At 37.1% G+C, this 17,081-nt stretch overlaps 1 protein-coding gene across 1 annotated transcript in view; it reads right to left on the minus strand.

Annotated features, from left to right (window-relative positions):
- ceacam1 (CEA cell adhesion molecule 1) overlaps positions 1-12,595 on the minus strand; it is a 47,447-nt gene extending 34,852 nt beyond the window's left edge. The window contains exon 1 of the mRNA XM_056269982.1: positions 12,546-12,595. Within this exon, the coding sequence (XP_056125957.1) occupies positions 12,546-12,594 (49 nt within the window). The 5' untranslated portion in view covers position 12,595. The remainder of the gene's footprint in view (positions 1-12,545) is intronic.
- Positions 12,596-17,081: the final 4,486 nt, after the last annotated feature.

A 17,081-nucleotide genomic window follows, 5' to 3' on the forward strand; every position in this document is an offset into this window, starting at 1 on the left:
CATTTACATACAATGCCATTGGATAGTGAATGTGTATATAGGTCTTGCCATAAGGTCATGAACTCATAACCTGCAAAATTTCCTGGAAGCGCATCTCCTTGTTTCATTGGACTGGATATCTCAACATTGAAGTAAGTAAAACCCCAGAAATATATATATATTTTTGTTGTCATTGTTAGAATGTCTAGTTCATGTAAAAACTTGGTTATTGTGGAATGCATCAAATTAGATTTTTAGCTTCTTATGTCTTTGTTGTAATTTTACAACGTTGGGATAGAATAGTCAAAATAGTATATGTGCACCTTGCACATTACATGGAGACATTGCACTTCTCAAATGTTCACATATAGGAGAAATACTTACAGAAATATAATGTATTTGATGATTCACAATATCTAAATCTGTTATCTGTTATAATTTTCAGTTTAGATCAGATTTGAATCATTTTAAATGAATAAATGATTTCTGGTTGCAGTGTTTTAAGTCCTTTCAGTACCAGTATTTGAAATTGTTCCTGTATGTTAGCAGTATATATAGTTAACTGTTTTTTTTTTTTTTTTTTTAAATCTGGGCTTTGTTTGTTTGCCCAAATATCTGCTTGTTGCAAGGCAGACACTGTTTGTGGAGTGCTTTGGAGGATGGTTATTTAAGGACAGGTTTGGATGTTCAGACATATAGGGGGTTGCATGGTCCATTGTTCCCGGACAGGTGTTAATGTTCTGGAATGTGGGGATGTAAGAGGTCTGGGGGTTTGTATATTCCTTTTAGAAATGTGTGACTTCAGGGGAATGTATCACATAAGGATTCATTTACATTTAAATTATTTATACTTGAACATACTCTAACTCTTACAACTATTATTTTCATTTCAGAATTAGAGGACCCTGCAGACACTAAAAAAAGGATATTCGAATACGCTCTGCGGGAAGTGCAATCTCTGTCTCTGCTTTTCAGAGGAAAGGAACTGCTTTTGGACTACCATTGCAAGTGAACACTGGACATTGTTTCTTTGACAGTTTTCAATCTGTTTTGTATTTAATATTTATAGTTTATGTTTATTTTTAATAAATTCTAATTGATAAATTCTAATTCATAATTCTAATTCATTCATGGGGCAGTGGTCAGTGGTTCATGTAGGTTGTCTACAAACCAGAAGGTTGGTGGTTCAATCCCCGGTTCCACCTGACCAAGTGTCGAGGTGTCCATGAGCAAGACACCTAACCCCAGCTGCTCCCGACGAGCTGGATGGCGCCTTGCATGACTGACACCGCCGTCGGTGTATGAATGAGTGTATGAATGGGTGAATGTGAGGCAAAATGCGAAGCGCTTTCGTGGCCATTGGGTCTGTGAAAGCGCTATACAAATGCAGTCTATTTACCATAAAAATATGACTGTTGGGTGATTATTATTATTCATAAAATTTACTGTAATGGTGCTATGTAAGCAATCCACACGTTAAATGAGCCCTTATTTGTTCTGACAGTGTGAGTGCAAATGTTGAAATTCTGCTCCCAATTAGGCCCAACGTTGCAATATTACATTTCCTTAAAAACTTACTAAAACATAATTTAAAAAAAAATCCTTCATTATTTGCATCAGAGGCCTCCTACAACAACATCTGACAGGTGAAAACATTTTTTTTTTATATATATATTTTTTTATATTTGGGTCTTACAGGGCTAAAGAACTATCTCAACTGTTAAATAACAGATATAAGATTAAAATAATATCAGATTTGTCAAATTTTGAATAAACACGAAAAACAGAGGTTTTTACTTACGGTAAGAAATTGACTGTTTCTATGGTTAAATAAATGTTGAGTGATATCTTCCTAAGATTTCTTATTTTTGGCGCAATTTTTTCTCTATATAGTGTTGATATGGCTACTAGTAAATACACTAAGTTTTTCATGCAAGCATGTGTGTAAAGTTTTGAACCATATGTGTTACAACTAGCCCCGCATTAGTTTGTGCCCAGATCACCCCTAATTATAAATGTAATTACAGAAATTAATTACAGCTGTACAGTAATTAATTAATTAAAAAAAACTATTTTTCATAAAGATAACAATGTAAAAACATTTAGGATACCTACACAATATGTGCACTGTATACAATTATTTAAATAGCCTAAAGACACCTATAAAGTGGGACCAATAATCTTTGTAGTAGAAGTGGAACAGTCCACTACCACCCAACTCTGACATAGACCTCATACACATAATGTATTTGAGTGGCAAGGGAAATGTTTAATTGTAAACTGAGCAGGAATGGACCATGCCATATATACAGAGCATCAGGACTTCCAGACCTGTCAGGTTATAGGCCTATATGGTATGTTTAAATGCAAAGAAAAGTTCCAATATGTGGCAAGCCCATTTGAGGGATGGAGAGGGGAAAATATAAAAATATTTGGACCCACAATCCATTGCACAAATTCAAACTCACGAAAAAAAAAACTGACAGAAAAGGAAAATCTTGTGTTATTTATGAAATATGATACATAAAATATGTTCTGAGACATTTATATTTTCTTTTGTTGTAAATTGCATAATGCTACACAGCCCATGATGTAAACCACAGGTCTTAAGCCTAGCTTGAAGACCCACTGTCCTGGAGGGTTTAGGTCAAACCCTAATCCAGCGGTTCTCAAAGTGTGGGGCGCGCCCCACTGGTGGGGAATAGAGACGTGACAGGTGGGGCGCGCCAAACGGGAGGACATTTTCCTTTTTATGCCTTTATATCTTTATCCAGAGATACCAAATCTTCCGGGAGTCTCCCGCATATTGATAGCGGCTCCTTGGCGCCCGCAAATGAGATCCAATCTCCCGGAATCTGGAGCAAGACCGCGCACTAGAGTAGAGAGTGACTGAGCGCGCGCGCGCGTGTGTGACTATTAATGCAGCGCGTGTGAGAGCAAACCGTCCTTATAGCTGTGTGTTGCCGCTTATTAGACCGATCACCCCCGGGGGCGACAACAAGTAACAGGAATTCCCCACCCCCAAAATAATGATTGACGTGACGTCGGCATATTATTTGTAGCGGAACAAACTTTTGCGCCCATAGATATGTAGCCTATGTTTCGCGCTGATGGCCAGGCGCGCTGGAAGCTGTTTCATGCGTAAGTGGGGGTTGAGGGCTGGGTTGGAAAATATGTGACGTCATTATGTTGTGGCTTACGACAAGACATGAAATTCCGCTGAACATTGAACATGATTTGAGAGTGGCAGTATCAAGCCTGCAACCCTGCTTTGAGAAATTGTGCAATGCAAAACAGGCTCATTGCAGTCACTAATGCAGGGATAAATAGACCTGTCTTGCCAAATGGATTTCTCTTCTTTTCTTTTTTTTTAACAGATTGCAAAGTGGCACTTTTATTTCTTTTCTATTTTTGAGGCACTTTTATTTTCTCTATTTTTGAATTTCATGCAAGTTATGACACAGATGCACTTCATTCTCTTTATTTTTGAACTTGCTGTTATTTGATGTTTGTATTTAGATACAACTTGTTACTATACTGATACTTGTTACTTCAATAAATTGGAACATTTTAAGCTTGTTACGTATTTCATTAGCATTGTGTCGGGCGATGGGGGCAGGTGGGGCTTGAAAATTCCCCCTTGTCCAAAGTGGGGAATGACCGAAAAAGTTTGAGAACCACTGCACACACCGGAACCAGCTACTCTTCAGGATTACTTGAAAATCAAAGTTGGAAATAAACTTTGCAGGACAGTGGTCTCCAGGAGCAGGGTTTAAGACCTCTCTGATGGTTGCCATGCAATTCTCATGCACTGTATTGCATTGATAGAAAGTCAGCTACTATAATGTTTTTTCCAAAACTTTTTTTTAAATAGTTTTTTTTTTTGTGCCATGACTGCAAGTGTGGAACACTTTAGTTCTGATGACTTATGTCTCTAGACTGTGCATGCTCTTTATGCTTGTTTGTGTAGATTAAGGATTAAGAAAAAAAAATACATACAGGTATGTGGACACCGAAACAGGCATCTGTGTTTTAAATGTATTATGTAACAATTAGGAAAGACATTATTATCCATGTTGAAGACGTATAGTGTTTTTGGCTGCATGTACGCGGGGCAAACACCCTGGACAGATGGCCAGTCACACTATATGTTTTGTTTTTTAAATACTTTTTTTTGTTAAATGTGCACTAGCATTTTCAGATGTAATTTACTCCAAAATGGTTCAAATGTAATTTTGCCCACATCATAACACAATCCATTATTTGAGAGTACTGTGGTGAAAAAATGTTAAGTGTCTAATAATATCTAACAAAACCCAATTGTAACAGCAGTATTTTTAGGTTGCCTCAGATTGTAATCCATATTCTTTAATATTTCTTAATGTCTTGGACAGCTGTAAAATTATTTAGTGTTCACAAGGAACCCCACTACTACCTATTCAGAATTTATCCATTACAATAATCCACTGAAAACCAATCAGAGAAGAAAAAAGCAATGTCTTAGCAATGTCACACTGTGTTTATATCACTACAACAAAAATAAATTGGACTAAATAAAAATTTCATAAAAGTTTAATTACATTTCATAACATTAATGTTGCGGTGATAAAAGTAGAAATTTGAGGGGTTTGTAACCCTGCAGCGTGTTTAGAATCCACCCGTAATGAACACACCACTCAACACAAAGTTAAAATTTAAATCAGTATATCTCAGTCTTGATAAATCCTTATCATGTTAATTGCAAACAATAAGGAAGAATACAGCAGCAGCCTTATAAAAACATGTATAAAGAGCTGAAAACCAGAACCAGAAGGTGGAATGAACAAGGAATGAATCATTATTTTTGGGAAACTGATGAACTAAATGTAATTTTTAGTAGTTGTATTCTTTGAAAAATAATAGTGGAAAAAAAGGCAATCAGATAACTCCCATATAAATAACAGTCCAAACTTTTGTCACTTCTTCATTTCTTTTCCGAGTGATGCTGTGTTCAGGTCTAAAGGTGTTCAGATCTAAAGGTGAATGATGAATGTAACCTCTGTTTTTATCACCCACTATCACAGTTTTACCTTCATTTATTTGCCCAGTGCACAAAATAATGAGGATGACTTTTTCCTTATGATTTCCTAAAGACTGTTTTAATGTGTTGCAGAAGAGATCAAAATTAACTGAAATAGTGAAAACATTTAAAGGAATATTGAGTACAGACTGATCAGATATTGCAGATAATAATTTACACATTAGCAGGACCAGTTGGATCGTGTGCATGTTTGTTACAGTTTCTACATTGATGTTGGGGGGAAATCTAAAAGGATTTTATGATTCTGAAATGTGTTCAACAAAGCTGAATGAACCACATTCTTATGTTGGTCACTGGAAATATAATCAAACTAGCCAAAATACTTTGTTAAGAATTGTTAAATCTGCTTTCTACTGTGATTTGTGTGCTCGATTTGACATGGACCTGCAAATAAACATTTTAATACCAATACCCAACTTATGTATAAACTGTGAAATGTGCAGTATGCAGGAAGATACAACACTGCAGTATGCAGAAGATGTTTCAGTGTCTTCACTTCCTCGCTGGCGCACAGGAAGAGGGTTTGATACCTGAATGTAACAAATGTAATAAAATAAAATAACCAAATGATTTCCTCAGTGTCTGCAAGTGCAGGACAGAATAAATAGCTCTTATTTTGTGATGTAACCAAAGCACACATATAAAGTATAAAATGGGACAGAATAGATTTAAATATTATGAAACCGCTCACCTAGTGGAGGTGTTGGAGCCCTTGGTCTGTTTGAAAACCCATGTTTTACATTTTCATAGGCATTATTTTCACAACGATTCTCATTCCTTTCACTCATATTTTCCAGAATGGTTCCATCTCCAGTAGTCTTCTGCAATTCAATGATTCCTTCATAGTGCTACAAATAGCAAATTATAAAAAAAGTAATTTGTCAATATAAGGTAAAAATGGAAATGAGAAAGCTAAACTTGAAAGTCACTCACATGCTCCTGTATGTTTTGTGCAGCTGTTTAAAGAAAGAAACATTCAGTGAGTTTGATACTGAAATCTATAAATGGTCATTATCACGGTCAATCTTGTTATAACTGTTGTTAACAGTTGTGTTGTTTCAATCAGATCATACTCATGTTATTATTATGAATAAATATGAACATACCTCCACTTTCTTGTCCTTTTTGTTTTTGGCTGTATAAGACAAACACATTTTGTTAAAAGTTGTTAATCTTTACTACATGTCTCACAAAAAGACAGCGTATAACGGTAAGTATCCACTGAGACCACGGTCATTTTGTTATGCATGAAATATTACTAAAATATAAACACATTTTGAGGGAAAGTGACTGTAATTGGACAATTCAGAAACAGAGCTTGATATGGTAATAGTATCATATAAAAATAGGATTTTTATCAATCAGGACTTTATGCAGCTTTGTAAATCAAAGATAATATAAAGACCAAGACACAAGTTGTGACAAATACACAAAAATCAAAATCAACTGACAAAATTCACTAAAATGTGTTAAGGCTGTGATGTGATTTTAAATTACTTACATTTTCTTGGTTTTTATTAAATAGACAATCAGACCACAGATGCCTGCAACTGCCACTAAAACTCCAATGACAATCCCAACTATCGCTCCTGTTGTCAGTCCTCCTCCTCCTCCTCCTCCTCCTGCTCCACCGACTATGGCAAAGATACAAACAACAGACCAACATCATGTGCTGCACATAAAAAACTTTAATGCACTTTAACCTTTAAAAGAACCAATTTAAAAACCAGCTAAATTTAATATATAAAAAAAATGTAATATATTAAATTGAATATATATTGCTAAAGTTCAAACTGAGCACCAGAATGGGGAAGAAAGGTGATTTAAAGGGATAGTTCACTTTGAAATAAATTTTTGGTATGTTTTAGCTTACCTCAAGGGAATCCAAGATGTAGGTGTCTTTGTTTCCGCAGTAGTTTCAATTTTGATATTTTTAGGTCAAACCGTTCTTGTCTGTCAGTCATATAATGCAGGTCTATGGTCACCTCCTCAAAGAGCATGCACAGAGAAGTCCAAATTAAACATGATTTAATGACTCGTAAATGTAAGTACACATTGATGGCCTAAGACACGAAACGAGCGGTTTGTGTGAGAAAACGAACAGTATTTAAATCGTTTTTACTTCTTGTAAACACAGCCACGTCCAAGTGATCTGAGGGCGCGGGCGCTTCGGTCTTTTCCGACAAGCGCCGGAAGTGATCTCTCGCGCGTGTACGTCACTCATACAATTGTTTTATTTTTTATTTTTTTTAATTGTTTTCTTTTACGACGGTTTAAACATCCCGGATAAGCGCAAATTAGTACCATTTTAATTAGCCGTCTTACCTACAATCTCTGTTCTGTGTAAACAATGAGTGACGTACACGCGCGAGAGATCACTTCCGGCGCTTGCCGGAAAAGACCGAAGCGCCGGCGCCCTCAGATCACTTGGACGTGGCTGTGTTTACAAGAGGTAAAAACGATATAAATACTGTTCGTTTTCTCACACAAACCGCTCGTTTCGTGTCTTAGCCCATCAATGTGTACTTACATTTACGAGTCATTAAATCATGTTTAATTTGGACTTCTCTGTGCATGCTCTTTGAGGAAGTGACCATAGACCTGCATTATATGACTGACAGACAAGAACGGTTTGACCTAAAAATATCAAAATTGAAACTACTGCGGAAACAAAGACACCTACATCTTGGATGCCCTTGAGGTAAGCTAAAACATACCAACAATTAATTTCAAAGTGAACTATCCCTTTAAGTGACTTTGAACGTGGCACGGTTGTTGATGCCAGATGGGCTGGTCTGACTGAGTATTTCAGAAACGGCTGATCTACTGGGATTTTCACACACAACTATCTCTAGGGTTTACAGAGAATGGTCCGAAAATTCAGAAGACAGTTTACCCATCTTCTGATGGCTACTTCTAGCATGATAACGCGCCATGTCACAAAGCTAGAATCATCTCAAACTGGTTTCTTGAACATGACAATGAGTTTACTAAACTCAAATGGCCTCCATAGTTCTCAATCCAATAGAGCACCTTTGGGATGTGGTGGAACAGGAGATTTGCATCATGGATGTACAGCCGACAAATCTGCAGCAACTGCGTGATGCTATCATGTCAATAATATGGCCCAAAATCTCAGAAGAATGTTTCCAATACTTGTTGAATAAGGGGCAAATTAAGGTGCAACTACACAAGCCACAGCACATTGGTGTGCAAGATTTGCATCTCTTGTCCGGGTATAAATAACGGAAGCGGATGCATCGCACATTCAGCTTTTCGCTGCGGAGATAAGCGGTTAGTTTGTTTGAGTAAAGATTATGAGTGTCTGCCGTGCTCTTCGGGAAGAGGTCTTTGCTTCCGGTGTTGGTGTGACAGCGCGGCAGCGGTGGTTGCGACAGTTCTTCCACCACCCTCGGCAGTCAGACGTGGCGGAGACATATGACGCCAGGCCTAACTCTCGTAAGTCTGCTCAGTGGTCGACCCCTGTGCTAGCAAGGTACCCATTTGTTGTGATCCCTATGGCGCTTTTCCGCTTTGAAAAGGTACGCTTTCCCAGTGTTATCCAAATAGTCTAACTGTATGGGTCCAGTGGAACAGCAATAATTATAACTGCTTACCTTTAACTAGTAAAGCATGTCTTTGTGAAGCACTTCTGTTTGTGACACTATTCCAGGCAGTGCATTCGTAATCTCCACTGTGTGTGAAGTCAGTCTCATCTCTGGTGAAAGTGTCTGAGGTCACATTGGTGTCTGTTCCATTAAACCTCCAGCTGAAGGAGGCAGAAGGTACAGAATTTGCAGAGCAAGACAGAGACACACTGACCCCTAAATCCACCACATCCAGACCCTTAATAGAAACATCATCTGGTCCATCTAGAACAAACACAAGAGACTCACTGTCAGAGGGACAAACTGAGCACTGAAGTATGTCTATATTTCATCAGGTTTGAGCTCAAATCATCTTGATGTTTAAATGTTTAACACTCACAGTTGATGATCAGGGGGAGTTTTGCCGTCACAGAGCTGTCAGGGTTTCTATAAGTACACTGATATTCCCCACTGTCTGATCTCTGCACTGGACTGATGGACACTGATCTGTTATCAGGTGAGAAGATGATGCGGTTGCTAGGAGACAGAGGACTGTTATCTTTCATCCACTGCACAGAGGTGATGATGCCAGTTCCCTCAGAGGTGATGTTAGCAGATGAGTTTCCCTCTATTAATAATTCTTCTGGACCAACAAGACTGACATTATATATTTTTGCTGTGTGAGAGAGAAAGAACAAAGACACTGGATCTAAAATGAGTCTTTCACATTTAGCAAGCACTTACTGTTAACTAAAATCTAAAACTAAGAACAAAATTTGTATTACTTGAATTAAACATTAACTGAAATACAAATTTTTTAAATTGTTGCTAAGGCAATATTTCTCATTTTCATTTAGTTTAAATTCAAGTACTAAAATAATTAACACTAAATAAACTAAAACTTAATCAAAACTATAAAGACATAAAAAATACAATCTATAATAATAGATAACAAATAAATAATAAAATCGAATTCCAAATATAAACAAAAACTATAATAGTATACCACAAAAATAACACTTACTACAAATACCCTAAACGTGATTTTTACGTGTTAAAGGAACTGTAAAAAAAAAACAAAACAAAAAAAAAACATCCTAAATCAAATCAAAATTCACATTAGGGTTTTTCTATGTGCATGGATAACTATGTGTCAGGGATGTATTTGACCAGGGGCCCTTGACCAGGGGCCAGGGAGGCTGTATGTTTCAAGACATCGTGGTCCAGAGCATTAGTGACTATTAGACTTTGAACACCCGTTTATTTGGATTAAAACTTTTGAAATGAAAATTATGCCACAACTGAGGGAAAGTAGTCATTTTTGTAAAATATATAATATGTATAAATATATTTTTTTAAAGTTTACTGTTTAGGTCTTTATAGGTTTATAGATAATTTGTATGTTTTTTTTAAAATGTTCATAGTAGATATGTTTAAAGTTTAGGTCTGTTGTTTTAATAATTAAAATAATAATAATAATAATAATAATAAAAATCCGTGGGACACGAGAGTGCCCAAAGTAACACATATCTGTTCATGTCTAGATTGCTAGAAAAATCTAAATGTTAATTTACTAAAATTGTTCTAACAAATGTTAATAACTGCTTTAAAATATTTAATTAATCTGAATGAATTATTTTAAAAAACTGTTTGAATGAATGATTCAATGACTAATTCATTAAGACTTTGCCTGGATGAAGCAGTGTTTTTGAACAAATCTCTTGAATGAATGATTCAATGACAAATACAGTTGTTAAAGGGGTCATATAATGCCATTTTTGTACAAGCTAATATGATTCTTTAGGGTCTAAATTAAAAGTTTGTAATATACTTTAATTAAAAATTCTCATTAGTATTGTAAGAAAACACTTATTTTACCTGGTCAAAAACAGCTCTGTTTTCAGCACGCCGTTTCAGTGCATATGACTTTAAATGATCATGAGCTTTGCTGACTCCGCCCCTCTGTTCTGTGTACACCGTTTGTAACTCAATAACTATAACGCGTTGTTCAGTATAAACGTGGGATTATAAATTATATTGAGAACATCATACATAGAAAACATGCCGTAATGTACCCTGAGTGTAAACATAGACGCATTCATTGTGAAGCGTGCAGCTAGCGATTTGCAAAGATTAATATATTAATATAAAGTTTAATAAGACGTTACACTCACTTCCGTTCTTCTGGAGGTTCAGCAGGAACACGAATATCTGGTACCGATGCTTTTTCATGAGCAGCTTCTTAGCAAATCCAGCTTTATACTGATCCTCGTTTATAAAGCAGTCTGGTGTGTGAAATGATTCGCGCAAACATGAAAGCATTGACGTTGCTCGTGGGGAATATTCCCTTCGAAAACAACATCCCTTCAGCGGTTCGGATTTAGGAACATTAAAATGACTGCTGTGTTCGTTATTACACCCAAGAACAGAACACCACAATCGCTTAGACGCCGTTCTGCTCATAGACAGTGCTCCAGCATATCAACAACAATGACCGCGCCTGTCCACGCAGACTATGATTGACAGCTGGTTCACAAGCGAGGGCGGGTCTGTGTTGACTCGCTCCTGTCAATCAACAATCGTGGGAGGGGCTTCCGAGCGTGTGACGTCACACGGTCGAACGGCTCAATTTGAGGCAGGGGAAAACATATAAGGAGATTAAAACAAAAACACTGGATGGATTTTTATCATTATATGATGGTTGTGTACAGGCACTGCCAACACACATTTCAGTACAATCAACTTGTAAAAGTGCAGGTACCATTATATGACCCCTTTAACAGCCACTTATGTAATCGATCCAATCGTTATTTGAAGTGTCAAGTTACTTTCAAAAGTTGATTTGCTCTATTTTGATTGTTACGACAGTGTTTATATCCAAAACTTATATTCCTGTAGGCTACTAACGACACATTTTTTCTCGATAAAACGACATATTTTTTGTAGTGACTTTCGGTAACTTTTTTGCCCCTTGCACACAACAAGACATTTGCAACAGTTTATTTTTTTACACAAAGTTTGATTTTACGAAATTCATCTGTTTTGCAGTTCCTGCCTCTATTGTTTTTGCTTGCAAATTGCTGTTCATAGGCTTGCAATGCTTTTGGCCGCATTAGCTAAAACCGTGCCGCTGCAGCTTCAAAATACATGAATTGCACTTACGAATAACAGTTAATGCTGCAAATATTTTTTCTTACACTTGAAAGGCGATTTACACTTTTACAAATCTTCTCTTGCGCATGCAAATGTAATTTACGCTTGCAATCTTATAAGTAGGCTACAATTTCACAAATCTTACCCTGCACATGTGATTTTTTATGGCATCATATTACCTAGTTTTAGCAAACACACTCACCAAACACTTGTAGTGAAGTTTCTCCTATAAGTGTCTCTCCAGCACTAGTTGTTACTCTGAGTTCGTATATTCCAGAATCATTCCGTCTCAGATTCTGCAGCTCCAGAGCGAGAGTGTTGATGTCCACACTGACTCTGCCTTGATATGCGGGGTTTACTGTAGTTACACCAGATGCTACTGAAATAATAAAAGTTGAAGTAAAAGACCACTGAGCTATAAGAATGGATGTGGAGGGGGGTGGGTTATCAGGGGCGAGCTTCACGCTTTCTCCCACTGCTCTATTAGCCGGATCAGGAAACTGCAGATCTTGACCGAAATATTGTCCTGTGTTTTAAAAAGAAAGGAATGAAAATTACAATTGCACTAAATGCACACTACATTTTTTTTGTCCTGCAATTAACTACTAGAACTACTGTAATTTTTCTTTGTTTATAAGGCAGACATTTTTCTGCAATTACTAGGACTACATCATTAAAATAGGACTAACTAGTTATTTAATAGGCTACAGATATTCAAGACACGGTTTTAAGTTTTGAAAAGTTACCAAAACACGACAACATCCACAGCGTCCAGTATAAACGATAATAAACCATCATGATCGAGCTCTCATCTGTCAGAAGCTGCAGCTCAAATCATCTGAACTATTTACATGATATTTTCAGATTGATAAACGGCAGTTCTAGAATGCAGAGAACTCACTGCGCCACCTAGCGCTGGATATTAACAGGAGTCATATTTTTGATCATGGAAGAGCTATCAATTCCAGGGCCGTGCACAGACATTTTGAAGGGCAGTGGCTTAAACCAAAAAAGGGGGCACTATAAGGAGTTTGACTGACAACATACACGATGGTGACACCCCCCCCCCCCCCCCCCCCCCCCCCCATTTTGAGTTTGACCTATAAACTATCAACTTAGGGATTATTAAAAGTATATTAATTTAGCTAAAGTATTTGTATCAATACTATGTGTCTTTTGTGCTGGTTTTACCCCGTGTGTAGGCTATACCTCCTTGCCGCCTCATACATTAATACGATTTTTAAACTAACAAACCACCTTTATGATTTATTTTCACACAAAATCTGTTGCTCCATCAATTTTCAAACATATATTTTTCTCAATCATATGTGAAAAGCAAATGTTAGGGTGTGCCTTTAGCCCCATTGTAACCTAATATACTAAGGTACTATTCATTTAGATCAGTGTTAATTTTGACAGCAAATTTTGATTTAGTCTTAGTCTTTTGACTAAAATGCCATTTAGTTTTAGTCATATTTTAGTCATCTGAATTGTTTTAGTTTTAGTCGACGAAATACAATAAGGTTTTAGTCGACTAAATCTACAGTAGATTTAGTCGACTAAAATTTAATGGGTTTAGTGTTAAATTGTAATGCATTAATTTAGAATTTCTCTAAAATGTCCAAACCCATTATATATTCCCGTAGAAAACATCTATTAACCTGATAATATTAATAATTTTTAAAGTTTGAATATGCAATACAGACACATATTTAGCACTGTGACATCTTAAAATTAAAGTCTCACATACATCATTCTTTATTCTTTCAAGCAGACATATTTATTTGTATGAATTAAATATAATTAATCCTTATTAAAGCTATTAAAGAGCAGTGAATGCTTTTCTCTTTTTATTTTGTTGTTTGATTAATATTAAGTGCACAGACGGCATTAGGTTTATTACGCACTGTCACTTTAAGACCGAGTGTGCAGATCCAATTGCACTGATGCACATCCGATATTCTCACAACTGTACGTTCTGTAAAGACATAACTGACTGCGTTTAAGTGAATCCTCTCCAAAACGGACATTTAGACATAATGTTGTGTGTATTTGTCCATTCAGACGCGAAAGAGAGCTCAATTCAGTCCTTGCGCGCTGCTCTGTCTATGTGCAGGGCTGCATGCGTCGGGTTGTGTGTGTTTGTGTGTGTGCACGCACAGAAAAAAACACAGATTAAAGGCCATTGCATACTGCGTTTTTTCGTATTCGTGATTCGTTGGCTCTGAATTGTCAAAACACCATTCAAACTCCATTCAAACTGCTGGCTACTGCTAGGCTATTAGATTTTTACCCGATTAGATTTTTTTTATGACGGACGAAAGTTTCGGAGGCAGTGTGCAAGTGTGATTGACATAACGTGAGGTCGTTTTTATTTTTTAACGTGCGAAAATTCTGGAGCGATAACATAACGTTTTTATGGAAATCCTCTGGAGGGTTAGGGAGGGGGGCGAGAGGGGCACCTCAGCTGATGAGGGCAGAAGGGCACGGCCCTGATCAATTCAGTCATGTAACATCCAAATTAAATAGCTTTATTCAACTTAATGACGTAATTTTATATTTCTGATTCAGTTTTGCTATGGGGGGGGGGGTATAAATGTCTTACTAAATATAGCAAATGTTATATTTTTACTTGTTTTTTAAATACTTTTTACTGGCACAAACAAATCAACAATATTCAGACCTTCATAATTTTCAGAAGCTCAAAAACACTTAAAAAAACTAAAAATAGGGGAGACGGTACATTTTTAACATGGAATGAGCTGTGATACCACTTTTAATACCAATTGTAAAAACAATTTTGAGGTAGCAAATTTTTGATATTCTGTAAATAAAATAAACCCAGCACTGTCTGCCCACAGCGTCAGTCCAACATGAGGACGGTAATAATGTATTTACAAATTTACACTTACATATAATTAAATAAAGTAAAGGTTATGTGTATTTGGCTCGAAACCAGAGAACTCCCCCAAAAATCAAATGAGTCTGTTCATCTTCTCAGTTCTTGCGCATGCGTCGTGGCGCTCTCATGAACTCATGTCAGAGGCCCACACCGAAGAAAAAGTAATTATTATTATTTATTTATTTTTGCGCACAGAAAGTATTCTAGTCGCTTGATAAACTTAAGGTTGAGCCACCGTAGTCACTTGGACTATTTTAACGATGTTTTTACTTTTCTGGGCTGGCAGATGAAATTACCTTGCAGCCTTAAGGAGTCAGACAGCTCTCAGATTCCATCAAAAATATCTTAATTTGTGTTCCGAAGATGAATGGAAGTCTTACGGGGTTGGAACAACAAGGGGGTGAGTAATTACTGACAGAATTTTTAGGTGAACTAACCCTTTAAGGTAGCCAATGATGTGCTGTTTTTAAGTCAAATGACATTTGAATGTCCCTCCAAAACTCTCTTTCCCACTGTCACCCTCACCTGTGCTGGAACATCTGCTCTTACTTAGCTTTTATTCACGTGCACTTTGTACTTTTTGCACCAAGCAGGTTATAAAATAAAATAAAAATTGCTAGACTTTTTAAGTCTGGACTGAATTCAGAGTGCGGTTAGCAATTTTCTTGCTTGTTAGTCAACACATCAAAATAATGCACTGCTTTAAAGCATGACAAAATATTATTACAACACAAGCCGCATTTACACTGCAGGTATTGATGCTCAATTTCAATTTGTTGACTATATCTAATTTTATTTTATCTTTTTACGACCAGCTTACATCTTTTAAAAGTGACTCATATCCGACACACTTGGTGAAACAACAGTATAGCTCAAAAAAGGACTCTTTGAATTGGTTTTGTATATGGATGCAGTACAACACGGTGCAGAGGGGGGAAAATGAAAATGTTGGACCAAAGGCCATGTATGCTGGATTTTTTGTTGATCACTGACAGCAATTTCATGTTGCTAATAAAGGTTTTACCAACTAAAAATGTAGAATGGTTTTACAGTAAAGGGAAACAGAATTACAAAAAAACAATAGATTTCATATTGTCTATTATATGCAGGTAGAACTGAAACATGACAATTAATGCAGTTTTTGTAATACCATCAACTTTAAGTATTTTGACAGTCATTGCGCTATGATTGACTATGTTCATGTTGGATTGAAAACTTTTTTGACAGAATTTTTAGATATTGAGACGAGTTTGCCATGTTTTGATAAGAGTGTATTTTTTTGTGGCTTTTTTGCATTTTCAAATGTAGACCTAGGGCCCTATCTTGCACCCAGCGCAATTGACTTTGTACACCGACGCATGTATCATTCCTATTTTGCACCCGACGCACAGAGGACTTTTCCCTCTACAGGAGCACGTTGGTAAATTAGGGAATGAACTTGCACTCCCGGGGGTGGTTCAGCGAAAGGAGGAGGCTTGTTCCGGTGCAAACGTTCCCTGGGGCTCTTTTGGAGTTTCAGAAAACAATTCCGCCACAGACCAGGAAAAACCTAGTCTAAAGTCAGTGGCGCGTTATTCAGATGCTATTTTAAAGGGATACCCCACCAGTTTTTCTTATTAAACCATGTTATTCCCTTAACTAAGACGAGTTGATACATACCTCTCTCGTCTCAGTGCGTGCACTATATCGCTCTGTATTGCCCCAAAACTATGTTAGCACTTAGCTTAGCCCATGCATTAAATATGGGCCAAGCAGAGAAGCGACCAAACACTTCCACGTTTTCCCTATGTAAACACAGTTACTCGAGTAGTGTAACTTGACCTGGGCTGGTGACACAAAATAAACCGTTGCGCTTTTCTAAGCGTTTAAAATTGATGACTATATTGTATGGCGGAATACCATAACAAGTGCTTTTGAGCACTTCGACTTGGCGCAATAATATCTTCACTCGTGAAAAGTCCCGGCTCCCGCTTCCTCTCCCCCTCCCTCTGACATTTCCGTCAATACAACCAACGTGACTTTTACTACCTGTGCTATTAGCAAACTGCAGATCATTTGCAATGGCGGACTTTGTAGATGATTATGACTTCTTTGTAGAAGACCCAGAGCCATATCTGTTTGAACCCGAGTACACGGAGGAGGAATTAGCTCTTATGGACCGTGAGAGGCAAGAAAGATATGATCCAGAACAGACCGGAGCTGGCGAAAGACCACGGGCAAACAGCAATTGGTGGTGCAAGTGTGACTGTTGCGAACAGATGCCGACCGAAATTGAGAGCCTGTGCTGTTTAGAATGCTAACTAAGCTAACTAGCTTCCAACAACCTGTTACTTCGTCAACTCCGCTCGAACTACTACTACCGGCGCATGTCACGTTGGTT

This window comes from Rhinichthys klamathensis, unplaced genomic scaffold (assembly GCF_029890125.1).
Source record: "Rhinichthys klamathensis goyatoka isolate OS25496 unplaced genomic scaffold, OSU_Roscu_1.1 h1tg000295l_1, whole genome shotgun sequence".
NCBI lineage: Eukaryota > Metazoa > Chordata > Actinopteri > Cypriniformes > Leuciscidae > Rhinichthys > Rhinichthys klamathensis.